This window comes from Schistocerca piceifrons, chromosome 4, assembly GCF_021461385.2.
Source record: "Schistocerca piceifrons isolate TAMUIC-IGC-003096 chromosome 4, iqSchPice1.1, whole genome shotgun sequence".
Lineage (NCBI taxonomy): Eukaryota > Metazoa > Arthropoda > Insecta > Orthoptera > Acrididae > Schistocerca > Schistocerca piceifrons.
In genome coordinates, this window is record NC_060141.1 from 616,297,213 (window position 1) to 616,318,178 (window position 20,966).

General features: G+C 38.5%; 2 protein-coding genes across 6 annotated transcripts in view; one reads left to right on the plus strand and one right to left on the minus strand.

Annotated features, from left to right (window-relative positions):
• Positions 1–19,278, plus strand: part of LOC124795121 (serine/arginine-rich splicing factor 4-like) — a 50,934-nt gene extending 31,656 nt beyond the window's left edge. For 3 of the 5 annotated variants that reach the window (XM_047258979.1, XM_047258980.1, XM_047258981.1), the window contains exons 5-6: positions 48–244; positions 19,036–19,278. In XM_047258979.1, the coding sequence (XP_047114935.1) occupies positions 48–244; positions 19,036–19,125 (287 nt within the window). In that variant the 3' untranslated portion in view covers positions 19,126–19,278. Of the gene's footprint in view, positions 1–47; positions 245–17,449; positions 18,937–19,035 lie in introns of those variants that run through there. The other 2 variants (XM_047258982.1, XM_047258984.1) reach the window with 2 other exon arrangements.
• LOC124795119 (integral membrane protein 2C) overlaps positions 19,136–20,966 on the minus strand; it is a 35,571-nt gene continuing 33,740 nt past the window's right edge. Inside the window, exons 6-7 of the mRNA XM_047258978.1 lie at positions 20,026–20,172; positions 19,136–19,944 (exon numbers count right to left, since the gene is read on the minus strand). Coding sequence (XP_047114934.1) covers positions 19,814–19,944; positions 20,026–20,172 — 278 coding nt within the window. The 3' untranslated portion in view covers positions 19,136–19,813. The remainder of the gene's footprint in view (positions 19,945–20,025; positions 20,173–20,966) is intronic.

Sequence of the window (20,966 nt, forward strand, 5' to 3'; positions counted from 1 at the left end):
ACCATAAAAATTTCTAACAGTTAAACATGTAAATCAAAAACTTGAAGTTACAGGAATCACTTCTCTGGGACCATCACAAAGTGTTTTGGACAAATTGAATAGTCCTGGATTTGAGCAGAGATCATTTGTATCAACAAAATCTGCTGGGAGAATAGCGGATAAAGCACTGGAAGTTGAAGTAGAAGCACCTGCTCCGCCACTGATAACAAATGATGATGATCCAAAAAGTATATTTCACTCAAGAGTAAGTATTCATAAATTTTCACTTTTGTCATGTGCTATAAGTATATTCCATTTTTTGTGAGGAGCTAAATGCTTCAACACAGTGACACTGCAGTATGTTAGAGACGTCAAGGGAATACAGAATTTAAATGTCTTTAAAAAATAAACAATGAGGCTGTCACAGCCATACACTATTGCTTCAAATATTTTTTGACTCGCTGTCCATAACACAAGAGGACCATGTTGCTGAAGGCAAAAATTTGTAAGCGGCGCAATACAGATCGGTCTCAGATGCAGTTGCATAAACCCTTGGCTTCAAAATAATAATCTGCAAAAGCGCTCAAGAAAATATAGTATGTTCGTGAAATAAATAACAAATTGAAAAAATGTGTCGTACATTTGCGAGTCTGGCAATAGACCGAGTCTATCAGATAAATATTAACGTACTAAATCTGTCAACAAATAAGATTGTTGAATGGCTGAAGAGGACAATGTCAATGATACGACACACAGAGCAAACAGTTACATGTAGTGTAGGCTTCTCATCCAGACTGTGAAAGGCGAAGTGAGGTCTATTGGCTGCCATGTCATCCTCTGCCTTTCAGCTTCATGCAGATGCACAGTATGGAGGGGCATGTGATTGGTACACTGCTCTCCTGGTTCTTTTACAAACTTTCTAGACCATGGAGTCGCTACTGTTTGGTCGGGTAGCTCCTAAGTTGGCATCATGAAGCTGAGTGCACCCCGTACCAGTTCTCCCAACAAGGAAAAATACTTGGCAGTACTGGGAACTGAACCTGGGTCCTCCATATGGCAGCCATCTGTGCTGACCACTCAGCTACCGAGGCCAACCTAAATGTTGTGTAGTGCTTCATAAGGACATGGAGACACTGAATGCTGAGTTATCTGGAAACTAACTTCTGTTAGTCTCCAAATAAAATATGTTAACTTTTGCATAATCACAATTCATATTTATGGACTTATCATCTCTCTTAACAAACTGACAAATTTCCTCTGCCTAAAATTCTGCAACCTGGAACTTTTGGACTCCACCAGCACATAACTTGTGGCATCCTACTTGTTTAATCATGATGTCATGAAAAATCCTTACAGAAGTCCATGGGGAGTTGTCCGACTTGATACGTAGTGAAACACTCTTTATTTATTACCAACAGATGGCTCAAATGTCAACTTCGTTGCCACTTGCAGCACTGACAACTCTATGATCCCCAAGTCCAAGAACATTGTCTCCTATGTTTTTACATACAGACGTAATAAGGATTAATAATTTATAACTATCTGAAACTGATAATGTGGTTTGTCACATTACTCTAATGTCTTAAAGACTTTAGTACTTACTTTTAATTTTATTTCTTTGTTAGTGTGGAGCATATGTGGCCATAGGATGCAAAGAAAATAGGTTGAAGACCTTCAGGTTCTTTGTGTTCACTTCTCTTTGGCAACACCACTTAATGACCAGTAACACATTGGTTCTCACAAACAGGGTAGCCTTTTGTTTCAGTGTCTACTGAAGTTTCTTTACATGTCTAGCTCTGTAGTGCCAAATTGAGGAGCAAATCTCCATGGTCGTAGAATAAGTTAATAAATGAAATTAACATCAGAAAAATAACAGGTAAAATAAAATGTACATGAATCCTCTGCAGACTACAAGATGTAAGTATATTATTGACACAGTTAACAATAAAACGTGTATGAAAAAATAAAATGTAAATTAGTTACGAACTACAGCATGCATTCACTTCAACATGTAAATGACACTAGAGATATTTAGATTTATGTTATGACATGTTCAATATGCCTGCCATCATTCGCGATGATGTGGTGCGGACAAATAATGAAATCCTGCATGACCCTTGGAACTGTGGGAACATTAATGCTGTCCATAACATTCTGAGTGGCTGTTCTCAGCTTAGCAATGGTTTTGGGGTTTTTGCTGTACATCTTGTCTTTATATAGCCCCACAAAAAGGAGTTGCATGTGTTCAGATCCAGGGAATATGGCAGCCAATCGAGGCCCATGGCAGTAGCCTGTGGGTAACCAAGAGTCAGAATGCAGTCCCCAAAGTGCTGCATCAAGCACTCTCCTGCTTTGATGAGGTTGACCCCCATCTTGCATGAACCACACCTTATCAAAATCATGGTCACTTTTGATAATGGGGATGAAATCATCTTCCAAAACCTTCATGTATTCTTCAGTAGTCACCATGCCATCAAGGAGCATCTTACAGATTATTTCGTGACAGGACATTGCACACCACATAGTCACCTGTTGAGGATAAAGAGACTTCTCGATCATGAAATGCAGATTCTCAGTCCCTCAAATGCACCAATTTTTCTTATTGACGAACCCGTCCAAATGAAAGTGGGCTTCGTCGCTAAACCAAACCATACACCGCATATTAATTCCCGTCATGCCCTGTGGCCAGCCGTGCAGTTTGAACGCCCTAATGCAAACCGTTCAGAAGTTATGATGATTTTATTTCATGTAGTTCAATAATTGTCACCCTCTACACTCAGATTTCCCATTCTTGAGCCAAAAATACCGATTATGAATGAAATAGTTACACCAGAGTATAATGCTGTAAGTCATAAGCAAATGCAAATAAGAAAAGTAGACTGATTTCATGTTGGACTATCACTTATGGCAGATGGTGTTTGAATGGTAAGTATAGCAGTATTCAGTTTTTGAACAAGATGTTGAACAAGGGGTTTCCATGACAGCTTACTATCTATCTGAAAACCTGGAACTTGAATTGTTCAGACTCGCTAATCGTATGCCCATACAAATAAAGCAGTTTCTGCACCAGTCAGACTGATGCAGAAACTATTGTATTTGTATTGAACAACAGTTACAGCCCTCACAATGACATCCCTTATGGACAAAATATTCATATGCCCATTGTGTGTAATCAAAATGTGAGTTTTAGTTTAGTTTTGTCTAATAAAATGCAAAAACTGAGTCTTACTGTGATTTACCACCAATTTATTTTCTAAAAGCCATAATTGTATGTCTTGAACAGCACTATTTGATACATTGACCACTCCACACTCAGCTTCTTTCACTACCAAGCTAGTATCATCAGCAAAAAGAAATATTTTAAAATCACGTCATATTAGAAGGCATTCTTGTGAACAGTACAACATGTAGTTGCAAAACCAGAGGAATGGATGTGGCCTTCAGTACCAGTGGTCAAGTAGCTCCAATGAAATCTTCACGAGTGTTGCCACTGTGTCACTATTTCTTTTGTGAAAACAGTTTCTGTTGTTGCAGTCCAACATTTAAACACTTTATAATCGAAACCACAGCTAGTCTGAAAGTCATCTTGTAAATGGGTTTTATTCCAAACATACATCACTTTTAGTGAAAGAAACTGTTTAAAAGATAATTACAATTTGAACAATAATAGGGTTTCGTTAGTGCAGAGTTCTAGATACTTATAAAATGCACCCTGAAACAGTGCTCATTTTCACTGATAATATTTACAACTTCGAGTGAAACATTTTCTTGTACACCAGCAGAAATGACACACAAGTGAAAAACATTCAAAAATTAGTGCAGGCGTTATTTGGCACAGATCACTGAAAACATACAGTGTTGTAAAGTACTCATATTTCTGTGTCACTAATTTTCAGCTTTTTCACTCTGGCCATGAGAAGACTATTAGCTGTGGGAGTCCTCAAATTCTATCTTCAACAATGAACCCATCATATTTTGTACAATGTAGAAATGAAATTTTTATGTTCCTCTGTGGACAACAATGGAGAAAATAATGCCAAACTGCGCATCACTATTGGGAAAGCATTGACGGGTTTCGCAGATCAATCTGTAGCTTTCACGAATCTCAAAAGTAAATTGATGCTTGTGTGCCATTGAATAAATATGCGAGACAGCAGACATAGCCTATGAACCAAACAGTGTCCAATTTTATTGCTGTAGGCTAAAGTATATGCAACAATGAAAATAACTTCATGTACTGTAATAATTGCCTGCATTTCGTACTAACAGGACACTGAAGTTGGAAGAGAAATTGGAAATGCTTAGAATTTTTATATGGTGAATTAGATTATACTGATATTGATATTTAGAATATTACAGGATTTTGTGCAATTTAAAAAAAAAGGACAGATACTAATAATTTCATGTGACTCAGAGCAAGTATTTCAATTAGACACCAGTGTGGCAACTTGTGTGCCCCTAACCTATTCGAGTTGTACAACTGGGGAAAATGACACTTGGTTCGGATTCCATGTTAAACTGTAGGTCACCTTTCCCTTTTCGGATAACTGGGATAAGCTATCAAATTTGTGCCTATGTTGTTGTTAGACTTGTCTTATGTTGTACAGGATTGCAGAACGTTGATATTAAACCTTCTGTTGCTGGTAGTGTCATGAATGGGAGATGCAATAAAATTGAGGTGGTAAAATAGAATGTAAATTGAGGTATATGTGTCTCATTAAAATAATCCTAGCCCCACCGTACTTACTTATTACTATAAATGGGTCATGAAACAAATCCTTCATCCACTAGCATATAATGTGCACCATCCTGAGGTGACTTTTACATATAATCTAAAACGTTGATGTGACTTTTGTTTAAGCCAAAACATAGTGAAGCAGCTGAAATATGATTCCAAAATGAGGCTGCAAAAATGACTTAGTAGAAAGTTTAATTAGGTATTCAGGTATTCGACCTATTTTTGTAAAATCCTGTGATAGTATATCCTCTAAAGCAGCGAAGATATAAAATTGTTATTTATATGTAAAGTGCTTAAGCAATCAAAGTAATGTGACAAACTGGAATATCGGTAGCAGATAGTTAAAAGTATTAGCTACGGTTACATCTGTATTTTGGTCTTGGGATCATGGAGTACATAGTGCCTAGTTGTGTAAATGGCACCAATTTGTTATTTAATCAATGTGCTGGTAATCAAATAGGGACAAAACGAAGAATGCAGTTTTTTATTGTTGAATTTTACTGGACTGTGGCTACAGTAATTCTAAATATTTTGCGCAGAAAAAATTACCACTTCTTTATGAACGTAGTCTCCTTTAACTTCTAAAAAAGCACTGTATAATTCTGTGTTTGTTGCATAAAGCGTGTCAAGTTCAAAAGTGCCAATTGAGTTTGATGTGCAGACAAATAGCGTAAAACTAGGCATGAGAAATACAAACACAGGTTTCCAGTGTGTAAACACGATTCTGTGGCCCTCTGAAAATCCAGATTCAAATACTTGCTTGGGCAACTTGCGGAATGAGCTGATAGCCTATACCTTCATTTATGGCTCATCCTATGTGCAATTTGGTAGGCCAGCAATGCCAGACACACAGTGAAAATTCGGTTGTTTCATTGGAGCTTTTAATTCGTTCGGTGTCCGTGAGAAAGAGCTGTATTAAACACAGTACATGTAGTGCCTGCTGATGGAAACAAAGTGGAAATCATGGGCCATTGAATGTCATAGAAAATGTCTTATGAGAATGAAGTCTTTCACGGTGGCACTTATATGTAAAACTTTCTCGGTTTTCTTGCTGTGTCAATTCGGGATAAAATCTCAAGCTTTTGACAATAGCCTCTGTTGTCGTCATCAGGAGGAACTGATTGTCTTCACTGATGCTGTGTTGGCCTTGTATAGCCCGTGGACGACTTGTGATTGGTTGGCGATTATGTACTGCTGCCGCAGACGGTGTCAATGTGTGCGCTGGTGGCGCCACCGATTCCGTTAGAACGTAAACCTTGGAAGGAATGTCTCGTCTCTGCTGCTTCTGTTCATCGAGCGCTCGTTTCCATGCATCACTCAGATAGTATCCGCTATCACGGTTAAAGTTCTTCTCGCTCATTCTTATTCCAACAGCCTCCTTAATAACATAATCCCAGTATGTGGAGGCATGGGACAAAATTTTTGTTTGATTGAACAGTATTTTATGTTGGTTCGTGAGGCTGTGCTCCGCAATTGTTGATTTCTCCAGTTCTCTGTTTTTAATATGCCTTTGGTATGAATGGTCTGATCTACATAATTGCTTCCACACTCATAAAGGCTATTATAAATTCCAGGGACCCTGAGACTGTCCTTAACAGGGCGCATCATCTCCTTAATTCTCTTAGGACGACAAAAAATTGGTCTTATACCCCGTCTACCCAGGAATCTTCCTATTTTGCTGGATATAGAGCCACAGAATGGAAGGACTGCAATTGGTGTTTCATCCTGTGAGTGTGCAGCATTTTCACGTTTCCTTTTGGAACATGTACTTCAGATGGTTAATTTTTGACTTCAAGTGGTCCTTGTCAGAAACCATTTTTGCTCTGTATACCAACGTGTTCAAAACGGCTCTCTTCTGAACAGGGAGATGGAAACTCTGTGCATTAAGGTATAAATCGTTATGCGTCAGCTTAAGGTACACAGTGGTTGAGATGCCCATCCACCCGTTGTGCTAAAACGTCTAAGAATGGCAACCTTACTTCCTTCTCCATCGCGACAGTGAACCAGGTGTTCGGATGTATGCTGTTTGTGTGTTCTCTGATTTGTTTCAGAGCTTCTGCGCTGTGTGGCCAGACAATAAATGTATCATCAACTTAATGATAAAATAATGATGGATGGAGGGAGCCGAATTTAATGCACATTGCTCAAAATTCTCCATAAAAAGTTAGCCAGTGATGGAGACAACAGAGAGCCCATTGCCATGCTGTCCGTCATTTCATAAAATGTATTACCATACAAGAAGTAGGTGGTCGTCACCACAAGTCGGAACAACTTTATAGTTTCAGGAGGAAAAAGATCCGCCAGCATTTTCAAAGTGTTCTCCACAGGAACTTTTGTAAACAGTGATGCCACATCCAGGCTGACTAAAATGTCATTTGGACTAACTCTAATCTTTTTGATTTTCTCAATGAACATCTGGGTGTTTTTGATGTGATGTTCACACTGGCTGGCTGTAAGTCATCGACTTTGTTAGGTATTTGGCCAGCTTGTAGGTAGGAGAACCAATTGCACTGACTATAAGTCTCAAGTAGTGAAGGCAGCAGAGGATAAAATAGGTAAAAAGACGAGGGCTAGTAGAAGTCCTTGGGTAACAGAAGAAATATTGAATTTAATTGGTGAAAGGAGAAAATATAAAAACGCAGTAAATGAAGCAGGCAAGAATGAATACAAATGTCTCAAAAATGAGATCGACAGGAAGTGCAAAATAGCTAAGCAGGGATGGCTAGAGGACAAATATAAGGATATAGAGGCTTATCTCACTAGGGGTAAGATAGATTCTGCTTACAGGAAAATTAGAGACCTTTGGAGGAAAGAGAACCACTTGTATGAATATCAAGAGCCCAGATGGAAACCCAGTTCTGAGCAAAGAATGGAAAGCAGAAAGGTGGAAGGAGTATACAGAGGGTCTATACAAGGGCGATGTACTTGAGGACAATATTATGGAAATGGAAAAGGATGTAGATAAAGATGAAATGGGAGATACGATATTGCATGAAGAGTTTGACAGAGCACTGAAAGACCTGAGTCGAAACAAGGCCCCGGGAGTAGACAACATTCCATTAGAACTACTGACGGCCTCGGGAGAGCCAATCCTGACAAAACTCTACTATCTGGTGAGCAAGATGTATGAGACAGGCGAAATACCCTCAGACTTCAAGAAGAACATAATGATTCCAATCCCAAAGATAGCAGGTGTTGACAGATGTGAAAATTACCGAACTATCAGTTTAATAAGTCACAGCTGCAAAATACTAATGCGAATTCTTTACAGGCGAATGGAAAAACTGATAGAAGCCGCCCTCGGGGAAGATCAGTTTGGATTCAGTAGAAATGTTGGAACACGTGAGGCAATACTGACCTTACGACTTATCTTAGAAGAAAGATTAAGGAAAGGCAAACCTACTTTTCTAACATTTGTAGACTTAGAGAAAGCTTTTGACAATGTTGACTAGAATACTCTCTTTCAAATTCTAAAGGTGGCAGGGGTAAAGTACAGGGAGCGAAAGGCTATTTACAATTTGTACAGAAACCAGATCGCAATTATAAGAGTCGAGGGGCATGGAAGGGAAGCAGTGGTTGGACAGGGAGTGAGACAGGGTTGTAGCCGCTCCCCGATGTTATTCAATCTGTATATTGAGCAAGCAGTGAAGGAAACAAAAGAAAAATTCGGAGTAGGTATTAAAATCCATGGAGAAGAAATAAAATCTTTGAGGTTCGCCGATGACATTGTAATTCTGTCAGAGACAGCAAAGGACTTGGAAGAGCAGTTGAATGGAATGGACAGTGTCTTGAAAGGAGACTATAAGATGAACATCAACAAAAGCAAAACGAGGATAATGGAATGTAATCGAATTAAGTTGGGTAATGCTGAGGGAATTAGATTAGGAAATGAGACACTTAAAGTAGTAAAGGAGTTTTGCTATTTGGGGAGCAAAATAACTGATGATGGTCGAAGTAGAGAGGATATAAAATGTAGACTGGCAATGGCAAGGAAAGCATTTCTGAAGAAGAGAAATTTGTTAACATCATGTATAGAATTAAGTGTCAGGAAGTCGTTTGTGAAAGTATTTGTATGGAGTGTAGCCATGTATGGAAGTGAAACATGGACGATAAATAGTTTGGACAAGAAGAGAATAGAAGCTTTCAAAATGTGGTGCTACAGAAGAATGCTGAAGATTAGATGGGTAGATCACATAACTAATGAGGAGGTACTGAATAGAATTGGGGAGAAGAGGAATTTGTGGCACAACTTGACAAGAAGAAGGGACTGGTTGGTAGGACATGTTCTGAGGCATCAAGGGATCACAAATTTTGCATTGGAGGGCAGCGTGGAGGGTAAAAATCGTAGAGGGAGACCAAGAGATGAATACACTAAGCGGATTCAGAAGGACATAGGTTGTAGTAAGTACTGGGATATGAAGAAGCTTGCCCAGGATAGGGCAGCATGGAGAGCTGCATCAAACCAGTCTCAGGACTGAAGACTACAACAACAACAACAACAACATAAGTCTCAAGGGAACATTATCCTTGTGGATCTTGCACAGCAGCAGTGAAGACAGTCACTTGCTCTTGACAATGACGGTGGAGCCTATCATTGAAAGCTTGAGATTTTATCCTGAATTGACGCGGCAGGAAAACCGAGAATGTTTTACATATAAGTGCCATCGTGAAAGACTTTGTTCTCATATATCTTTCCTCTATGGGGAGAACATCGCACGCCAGGTTCGTCAACTGGAGAAGCTGCACATCAAATATACACAGTAGTGGGGTAATTATGCATTTCTGCAACGCTGTCATGATAAGGAGATTGTGCCTGAGGTTGCTGTGGATAAACATCTTATCAAGTCGGTTGGAGTGAAGAATATATTACAGAAGACAAGCTGCGTGAGGGTCAAAGAAAGGTTACGACACACAAGGTATGAACTAGATTTTAATGCACTAAGTTTATATAGTTGACATCTTTTTGTTATCTACAGTTCTCTCACCGTTTGACTGGGAGTGGGTCGATATGACGACAGATGCTCATCAAAGAGCTCATCTTAACAATATATCGGCTAAACAAGCAAAGAAATTTGAGCATCTTGCAGCTATGCAAAGATCAGAGGGAGTCATCATATGAAACAGTGTGCACTGTTGTCAACCTGTCGGAGAAGAACGTGGACATGGGAGCCATCTCGGCCCTTAATAAAGGTTTGAATTTTGCTCCTACACTAAGTACTATACCCTTCAGTGATCTTATCAGTCGAGTAGAACAGGCACTGCGGCATCTTGCACAGGATGACACCAAAGAAGTGAGACTTATTACCAGTCGCATTTTTCCTCAGCTAAGCCTTCCAGATCCAATATCAGCAGAGAGGAGAGGGAGGGGGTCCGTTTACTTTGGAAAGATGAAGATCTTGTCGTATTATCAGCTGGCAAAGGAAATGCCACCGTGGTTCCTAATACTACTGAATATCACCGTTGGAGGACAGTACGTACAAATGTCTTAAACGGGATCCAACTTTGACGTACAGGAGAAAAACCATGGAGCTACTGAAGAATTCCAGTCTGACAAATGATGTTACGAAAAATCTCGAAGTCTGAGCTCCTAGAATTCCCAGGTTGTACGGACTACCGAAGATCCACAAGGATAATGTTCCCTTGAGCCCTATTGCCACTGCAATTGGTACTCCTACCTACAAGCTGGCCAAATACCTAACAAAGTCGATGACTCCTATAATTGGCCGGTGTGAACATCACATCAAAAATTCCCAGATGTTCGTTGATAAAATCATGATGATGACCACCTACTTCTTGTATGGTAATAAATTTTATGAAATGACAAGACGGTATGGCAATGGGCTCTCCATTGTCTCCACCATTGACTAACTATTTTATGGAGAATTTTGAGGAGCGTGCATTAAATTTGGCTCCCCTCCGTCCATCATTTTTTTATCGTTATGGTGACGATACATTTGTGGTCTGGCCACACAGCACCAGAAGCTCTGAAACAATTCATGGAACACATGAAAAGCATACATCAGAACTCTGCTTCACTGTCGAGTTGGAGAAGGAAGGAAGGTTGCCATCCTTAGATGTTTTAGTACAACGGCAGGTGGATGGGCGTCTCCACCACTCTGTGTACCGTAAGCCGACACATACCGATTTATACCTTAATGCACATAATTTCCATCACTCTGTTCAGAAGAGAGCAGTTTTGAACACTTTGGTATACAGAGCAAAAATGGTTTCTGACAAGGACCACTTGAAGTTCGAAATTAACCATCTGAAGTACATGTTCCGAAAGAATGGCTATGGTGCACATGATAAAGGCAGCGTTCTGAAGAAAAGGAAATGTGAAAACGCTGCACATTCACATGATGAAGCACTGATTGCAGTTCTTCCTTTATGTGGCACTATATCCAACAAAATAGGAAGATTCCTGGGTAGATGGGGTATAAGACCAATTTTTCGTCGTCCTAAGAAAATTAAGGAGATGATGCGCCCTATTAAGGACAGTCTCAGCCTCAGGGTCCCTGTAATTTATAATAGCCCCTGTGAGTGTGGAAGCAATTGCAGAGGTCAGACTATTCATACCATTTCCGATTGCTGTGGAGAACACCATTGGCATATTAAAAATAGAGAACTGCAGAAATCGGCAATTGCAGAGCATAGTCCCACGAACAAACATAAAATACTGTTTGATGAAACAAAAATTTTGTCTCGTGCCTCCACATACTGGGATTCTGTTATGAAGGAGGCTGTTGAAATAAGAATGAGCGAGAAGAACTTTAATGGTTATAGTGGATACTATCCGGGCAGTGCATGGAAACTAGCGCTCGATGCAGAGAAGCAGCAGAGACATTGTTCAAAAAGATTTCAGGCTTGCAGCCAGTTGTCGTAAACTTCATTGCGTGATATTTCTGCTGGACAGCTGCCAACCATCTTCAGGTGAGCCGAACGAGGACTGACAAAGACATTCTCCGCTCCAGCTTATATAGTGCGCTGATAGTACTGCAGCGCATGCGTTGCAATTGCGGAGACAAAACTTTGATTTTGGCCACTGCAACAACTTTTTGGGACTCCATTATCAAAGAATCAGTTGAAATATGCATTGCGGGAAATCTAATGAACCGTGACAGTGGTTACCAATTGAATAACACATGGAATCCCGTCATCTCCGAAATTTGCTCGAAACGAAGATGCCAGAAGACTTCGATAGCTGCGGCCAGTGACAATACCGACGGCAGCTGAGTACTGCAGTTCCACCAGCGAGGGTGGTGTGGCCCTTTGGTCTCCGCAATTGCAACGCATGCACGGCAGTACTATCAGCGCACTATAAAAGCTGGAGCGGAGAACGTCTTCGTCAGTCCTCATTCGGCTCACCTGAAGTTGGCTGGCAGTTGTCCAGCCGAAATATTGTGCAATGAAGTTTACAACCACCAGCTGAAAGTGCGAAATCTTTTTGAACAATTGATTCGCCAGGAAAATTTCAAATTTTACAGCAAAAACATTCCTTCCAAGGTTTACGTTCCAAGTGGTGGCACCACCAGCACACACATTGACACCGTGTGCGACAGCAGTACGTAATCACATACCAATCACAAGACGTCCACAGGCTATGTAAGGCCAACACAGCAGCAGTGAAGACAGTCAGTTGCTTTTGATATGACGATGGAGGCTATCGTCGAAAGCTTGACATTTTATCCCGAATTGACGCAGCACGAAAACCGAGAATGTTTTACATAGAAAAGTCTTATTTGTTCGTGTTATTATTAGTTTCGAAAGAAGAAATGCTATAGGTGTGATACACATTCTGAACCATGAAATATTTCAACACTGTCCCAACTAGTAGCTCTTTTTCTCTGTAGGTTATTTGTGCAGGTAACAGCAGCAATATGGTACTCGTTTTCTGGAAGCGAATATCTTTTTAAATAAATTTGTTAGGGATTAACATGTTGAATGCCTTAGGCTTAGTGATGGATGTTTCATGGCCATTCCAGGCACACAGTGTCAGATGTATGGCTGCTGTGGCCGCTGGCACCCAACGTGTTAAACCTTTTAAATGTGTCACCATAAGAACATAATTACTTACTTACTTACCTACGGTCTATCTTCTTTTACACTATTTGTAAAAGTATTTAGGCACCTAAATGTTTTTAGCTGTGGAGCTTGTTTAGGAGACAAATTGCTCTGATAAAACGAATGCGTGCCACGGAGCATAGATGCTGTAGTATCTGTTTTACATATGACCTTTGTCAAATAATTAAAAATGAAACATTAAGTAGTTGTCCATTTTATACGTTCAGTGTGTTTTTAGAGACTTAATTTGATTTTTTTCGATAATGCTGTAGTCATATTTTATCACAAAGACAATTTGACACTGAAGGATTTGTTGCGAAGACCGATAGCAATTGTATCAACACAGAGAAAAGGCTAAAAATCGTAGATTGTTCCTTTTATTTACAAATTGACTGCATTGTTGATATTTTGCTTCAAGGCTTCTGGAATTGGCTTCATCATCACTTTTAATGCAATTTTATATGTAACAAATTTTCAGCATATGTGAATCAGGAGACTGCAATATATTCAGCTGTTTTGTAGTGCTGTACAGGAACCACATGATGATACTTTCAGCAGCATGCTTTGTATTATGAGTAAAGACAAACTGTACACCTAGCAGAATGGGAACTTGATCACATGGCACGGTAGTCACATTTTAGTTCATGGAAGTGCATTTTGTTACCTCCTAATGCATGAAAGGGAAGTAAGCAAAGAAAATGTCTTCATGGGCAAGCTGTGACAGCTTTAAATTAACATTATTCAATTTATTAATGTTGTGTAGGAGAAAGGAGTTACAGTCCTGTTTGGAAAGTTGGTGAAACATGCAAGCAAAATGTTAAGGTTGAGCATGTTTACGATGTGCAATGATAGGAGGGAAGATAGGATGCTAAGTGGAACTGGATTCAAGAACTCACCCCTGGAAAAGGAGAAATGAAGTGTGCAAAATCACTGTCCCAGCGAGAGTACAGATAAATTACTATTATTATGCAACTAGCTCTTAGCTGTGGCTGCACTTGCATATTAGTAGTTTTGTTGTTATGAGTTTCGGTGAATAAGCAAGCTGCTGTACACAAAGTACCATCAGTTGCCCTCGTGTGTCTACCTGTTCGGGTAAGCACAACTCGTGATGTGTGCCCACTCTCCCCTCCCATGCTGTCCCAACACATAATGCATCAGCATGTGCAGCGTCACTGCTGAGCAGTGCGTACTGAGGGGCATGGGCAGGAAGGCGTGCCCTATGCATTATGCTATTGAAGCAGCTATGCATTATAGAATGTGTACATTATGCATCAAGTAGTGTGGAAGTCAGGATTAAACACATTGAAGATTGTGTAAGCATTGTATTCATTACTTTGAATCGTAGCACATATCAACCAATACAAGCATTTTCACAAATGATAAAAATTAAAAGGCAAAGAGTAAATATTTTCCATAATTCACATAATATTCTCGAAACCAGTAGTAAGTATATTGCACTACACACTTTCTAAAGCAGTCTTTGTTCTTCCTCAGGGTTTAATCTATCTCTATAATGAATGGAGTTGCTGTCACATCTATAATATTAGTATGGATAAAACTCAGTTACGATATCTTTCTTTTTCTGTGATCTGACTTTGATGATATATACAGTGCCCCAAGATATGCTCAAGTTACCTGCCAAAACCCCATGAAAATTCATCTAGTAGTTTTAGAGAAGCACATCCAAACAGACATGACAGTTTTATAGATTATTAGTACAGTACAAAGAGGTACCAACTATGCTTAAACTTCACAGCTATTTGATTGTAAGGAAACTCTGGAGAGAGAAAAATTAAATCCATGGGATTTACATTTAAAAATAGACCAAATAAACGAGTTGTCACAAGTAATCGAGGTAAGCACTGGGATGAAAGTGGCTAGTGTTTTAAACAGACGAAATGTGGATTCGTGCATATTATACTGTGAACAAATGTTGCAGTGTGATAGCGTGCAAAGAATATATCAACAAACCACAGTTTGGTGTGTGATGAAGGATATGTTGTGTTCATCTGCTTCTAGCCAAAAGTGTGGAGCTGTGTGGACTATTCACCGTGCTCGAGATAGCTCTAGCTCTAATGTTAGAGATTCAGCAAGTCAGTACACAGCTTAACCAGCTAGCTACTCTCCTAGGGACTAGTAGTTACACTAACAGCATGTTGATTTGCATACCTGGTTAACAAAGATCAGCACGGTTAATCTTTTCTTGGGAATTTGGATATTTTTCTTGAGCAAGAAAAAATTGCCATCCTTGGGCTACACTAGGGAAGAGCGGTGTAATCTATCAAGATATATGCAATTGTGACAGTTAATGAAGTGAGACTGCAATGTGTAGTTTGTGAGTTTGTCCCACACACTTTCAACAGCAATAGCAATAATGGTCAAATGGGGAATAATGTGTTCCATCATTTATGTTTTGATATACTATACCCTATGATAAAACATTAAGGGTAATGTGACTAGTGTCTAAACAGTGTACAAGAGTACTGTAGGTGCTGATTGTTGTGACCTGCATTCGTCACCAGAAAAATCTCAAATGAAGTTCATAGAAAAATATTTGGTGCATACTGAACAATGAATGACCGAAATAGATGAAAAGATTATGTTTGAGGTTTGTTAAAGTTATTTTAAACAAAGCTTATCACAATATGAAATGAAAATAATCTATTTAGGGAAGTTAATGTGAAAGACCACATGGAGTAATACAGACTGAAAATTGATAATAGCAAGTCATGTTTTTTAAAGGTATTTATTCAGAATGGACCAGCAGGACTGAAAGGTCTCGTTCAGAAAACAATAATATAAAAGAGTACATCCTTAAGTTTCTAACTGGAATCTTTACATACAAAAGCCATTATTTGAGAAGAAATTGTTATTAATTTACCTGATGATGGCTGCATTGTACGAAAAGTAATCTAAAGAATTTTGCAAGGTTATAGGCTCTTTTGTGATGAATTTCACAAAATGAAACTGACTACAAAGAAATCTAAGGTTGATATATGTACCAGTTGTGACCTGATAATTTAATTTGGAATCTAAGATGACGTAGAAATGAAAATGGTCTTATAATGTTATTGTCTATGACAGACATTTGTAGTCTCTAATATCAACAACTGGCATCAACAGGAAATGTGATATATTATTTGTTTCAGTGCAATCAACGGTGCTGAAACTTGGGTTTCTGCAATTTGCATGTTGGCCCCCACAGGCTTGTGATATGTTGTGTGGCACTTTTACCCGATAATGGGTGTAAGATTCTGCAATGTTATGAAAACAATCTGTCATTGTTGTGGAACTGGTTCAAAAAATATCCCTACAGTTTGCATTGCTCTTAAAGATTCACCTACAGCAAAGTAGAGACCAATGATCAACCTTTCAATTGCAGAAAAAGATAACTACAGAATACCGTTCTACAGCACAACACTAAGAACTGTTGGAAACTGGGAATGTTGGCAGTACTGATCTGTTTCTCATGTAATTCATCTCACCTATTTTACTTGGATCTAAAGACATCATCTGATAAAGGAGAAAACCTGTACTTACAAAAGTGAATGTGACTATGGGCAAAAAGGAGATTATTATTGAGAAACAAACTTAAGTGCTCTTGTAAAACATAAATTTGAATTTTGTTTCTAGACTTATATCAAGTTACTTGGCGTACAGCTTCTAATGGTTGACATTCTTTTTATTGTAGGAAAATAGTAAGCAATGTAAAATTAATCATGTGTAATTTATGAATCTGGAGTTTTTCCAATGGTTTTTGTTGATCAAAATGTTCTGATGTAATACCAAAGTTGGCGCCAGGCCATGATACAGTGCCAGTTAGAATGAATTTTTTTCCTTGTAGCTTTTATTTATTGAGAAATTCTACAGCAGATAGGCTCGTGTGACAGGAGAGAGCACAGGACACTTGTTTACAAACAGGTAAAAGATGAGATGCACATAATTATTGAACAGTATTTGTGGCACACATGTGTTGCAGGATTGTGAAGCATATTCTAAGCTCAAACATTGAGATTCCTGGGGGAAATCGAGCTGCTCTGAGAATCAGCATCAGCATGGATTATTGGTTGGTTGTTGGAGTTAAAGGGATCAAACTGTGAGGTTATGAGTCTTCATCCTATATGTACTGATGCAGGAATAATTCTCAGGAGGAGGATACAAAATGCAACTCCTGGGAAGCTTTGTCAGCAAAATTCAATAAGACAGAAATAAAATCATGGAGAAGGAAGAAGGGGTAAGTAAGGTGGGCGAGCTGCTCTGCCCAGAAAGAAGTTGGAATCCCCGGAGCATATGGATTCAGGAATACTTGTAACACACAGCTTGCCGCATTTGTACACACATTTTTCAGTCTGTGGGTGCTTATGAACAGGAAGATCCTCTCTTCTTAGGTTCGCAAAGGGCATTTGACACTTACCACATGATCTGCTACTAACCAAAATACAATCATGTGGATTTTTGTTCGCATGTATGCGATTGGCTTAATGAATAATTTGACTAATAGAAGCAAGTATGTTATACTGGGCAGGGAATGTTCAGCAGAAACAAAAGTGGTATCAGGTGTGCCTCAAAGAAGCATATAAGGCCACTAGTGTTATCAGTACACACATCCTGTTAAGATGGTATCAGCAGCACTGTAAGATCGTTTACTGATGTTTTTTTTTTTGTCTACAGGTCAGTATCCTCACTGAATGACTTCAGAGAATCCGGAGAGACTTAACAAAATATCCACTTTATGTAATTGAAGGCAACCCCCTCTATATGTGGATAAGTTCAAAGTAATGCCTGTAACGGAGAGAGAACCTCATAGTATATAGTATCAGACTGCAAGATCGGTGGTTGACATTGTGACCATGTCACACTATACTATTATTTTGGAGTATTACTGAGGAGCAGTATGTGTGTGGTGCTCTCACAAAAACAGATTTGTTGGAACCGTTCGGTGAAGGAAGTTAAAAACAAGATGTTAGTATAACAAAGTCTAGATCGATTAAGCATGACAGTAGACATAAGATGGATACAGAGACATGTTACTAGGATCATAACAGGTCAGAATAGCCCATTGCATTAGTTTAAAAGAAATTCTCAAGAAACTTAAAACTGAATATCTGGAGGGAAGATAACAGTTCTCACAAAACCTTGTTGGATAAATTCAGAGAAACAAGACTGCATAGCGGTAATAAAACACCCTGAGGAAGGCCATTTGCAACAGTGGCAGAAGCATCTGAGAATTTTATATATTGTGTTTACATACCCTGAAAAATTATATTGACAGTGACAAAGGCCGCGAATGGAATAGGACAAAAATAGGCAATACTGTTACAAAGTACAATAGACCTGTATTACACAGCAAAACTCCTTTGCTTACCATGTCACATCACATAGGCTTCTGTCAGAGAGAAAATTAAGTACAAGATTGGAATAGGATCTCTAAACAGTCACTTATGTTAGGAGAATATCTTTAACCCTTAAATCTGTAAAATCTGCAGTGCAAATTGCAGTTGATGCTGAAAAATTGACAATTGTCTAAATATCCATTTAAAAAGATCAAACCTTTTGGTTTTATTGAAGTGCCTGCTTAGTGTTAGGAAACAGATTCCAAATATATATATGAGAGGGAGAGGGAGGTACCAGCAGAAATGAAGTGGTGAGGGTAAGTTGTGAATTGGTCCTAGATAGCTGTTGACAAAAGAGCATTACTCTCTTAAAGGCACAGTTTCATGCTCAAGCCCTGGTTCAGCATACAGTTTTAATAAGTCAGGAAGCTTGAAATTAATACTCCACTTATCACAATGAAGAAAATGAGCCCATTTATGGTGATTTTGGGGTTTTTGAGATAGTCTGCACATTTGCAATTAACGCTGTGTACAGTGGTGCCTAGTAACCAGGAGATCCCAGTCTGCCACATATTTTCACTGCATTAACTCCCGATGCAGCTGATACCAGTTTCTTCCCTTTCCTTTCCATTCTCCCCCCCCCCCCCCCTTCAATGTACAATATAAACACCTACTTAATAATTATCAGAAAGCTCTCTTCACTGAAACTGGTGCACTTGTAGTGATTTATATGCAAATATTCCAGAAAATGATCTCTGGTCTACAAAAATTAATAGACTTATTGTTTCCATACTTACAATCTGCTGTGGAACTAGATTTTTTATAATGTAACGAGGAAGTTTGAGTTAAACTTTTTGATTCTATGTTTGAAAACATTGTACTTTAAACTCTTCAAATCAGATTAAACTAAAGAATACTTTTTAGTTATTTTCAGATCAGCAACGAATGGAAAAATGGATTAAGAAGTTGTTCCACCTCCGCCAAAAAGCTGTAAATGGTGAACCTATTATTTAGTTACTGTTCATTACTGTTATATGATTTTTATTTTCTGAAATTGGAAACTACAGTTTTACATTGTAAAGTAACATGGATGTTATTCTAAAAGTATATAAACAACAAGAGTTCAACATGTAAACTATTATCTGCAAATAAAATACATTTAAACTCTTTAGTATATAAATTCATATCTAAAGGAACTAAAATGTTTTCTACTGAATGTCTAATCCCAAAACTCATAACACACTTCCACAGGGATATCTGATAAAGCTTATAACGAGAATGTACTTGCCCACAAATCTATACTGAATGGAACGATTTTTTTTGTCACAGTAGAGTGTAAGCTCTTTCCTCGTAAGGACAAAAAAAAGTAAAAGTATTGAAATTTGTATCTAACAAACTGTCAACACTTCCTCTGAGGGGTAAAGGCTCCATTATCAATTTGGACTGAAAGGTATATTCTGATATGTAAGGAATAACTGAGATTCTATTCTTAAGTAGAATTCTGAGCTTTCTCCATCTGCACCCACAGTCTTATTACCAGAACACCTAAAACTTAACACATATTTCAGCATACTGCTCAGTCTTCCAAACCACCAGACTTATGAAACAAAGTTACTAACAGCAGCAAACTCTGCCTAAAACAGGTCTTATATATGCTGGTAACAAATAATACAATAAATATGTCACTGTTCTCCACACATTATTAAGCACCTTGCAGATTTTGAGCTTCATACTCTAAAATCTCAGGCATATTAATGAGATCAACTTCTAATATCTTCTTCCCTGCAAATTCTGCAAACTTGGCATTGTTTTCAAGTACACTTCTTTTGAAAACTGAAATACAGAAAAGTTGGATTAGTATTTTCAAAAATTGTGTCATCAATCATTACAATAATTTTGATATATGCCTCTTACCTGGTGAAGTAACTTTCTCCAGCAAATATGTAGGTACATTTTTACATTCTCTTGCTATGTAAATGCCAACAGAGCTGTAATCTTTAATAGGCGGTACAACAACTCTCATAGTTTCTCTTACCACATTTGTATCAACTTCATAATAACCTAAACACAAAACAAGTTTAAATTATTTTAAATTTGAAAAATTAATGGAAGGTTACTGCAGTATACAACTGAAAAAATGGTGTTGACACTATGGTGCCCATAAATTAACCATAAAAGATACTACAGTATTACAGAGACTACGAAGTGTGTTTAAATCATTTTCTTCTCTATTCTTGAAAATAGGTCACAATATCTTATTAATACCTCTGTATAACCAGAGTATTGTGTGCTAACCTACCATCAACAGATTCCTTGGGACAAATAAGGAAGAACATAAATAGTGCAGGGCTTAAAAACATTTCTGTAGTACAATGTACACAAATTTCAAGTGCGGAACTGGAGGTTGGCAAGCAGTAACTCATAGGCGAATGTTTCATAGTGCAACAGAGGAAAGAATTGGAGGCTGGAAGAAGGAGCAGAACTTCTTGGTGGTGCTAGAAAATAATGAGGACACAAGTATTTAGTCTTCACTGTATACTAAGGTTTAGGATAACAGTAGAAAAATACAACAAGCCTGAAGGTCCAGATCAGTTCCATTGCTGCCAGAGGTTCAAACACACAAGCAAAAACTGCTAACTTCAGCCAAAGTGCGTGAAATGCACAGGCCTGCACCTGATGAGTCTTTGCAGCCATGGGAGAACACAAAACCCAGTGTGCCCTTAGCCCATTGTGAATTTGATCAAAGATTAATTCAAAACCACAGCCAAAGCAAACTTGCCCCAACTGCCACTGAAAACTGAACTTGGCGGCAAGATAAGTTTAGGTACCAGCACGGCAATTCCTGGTACTGATGC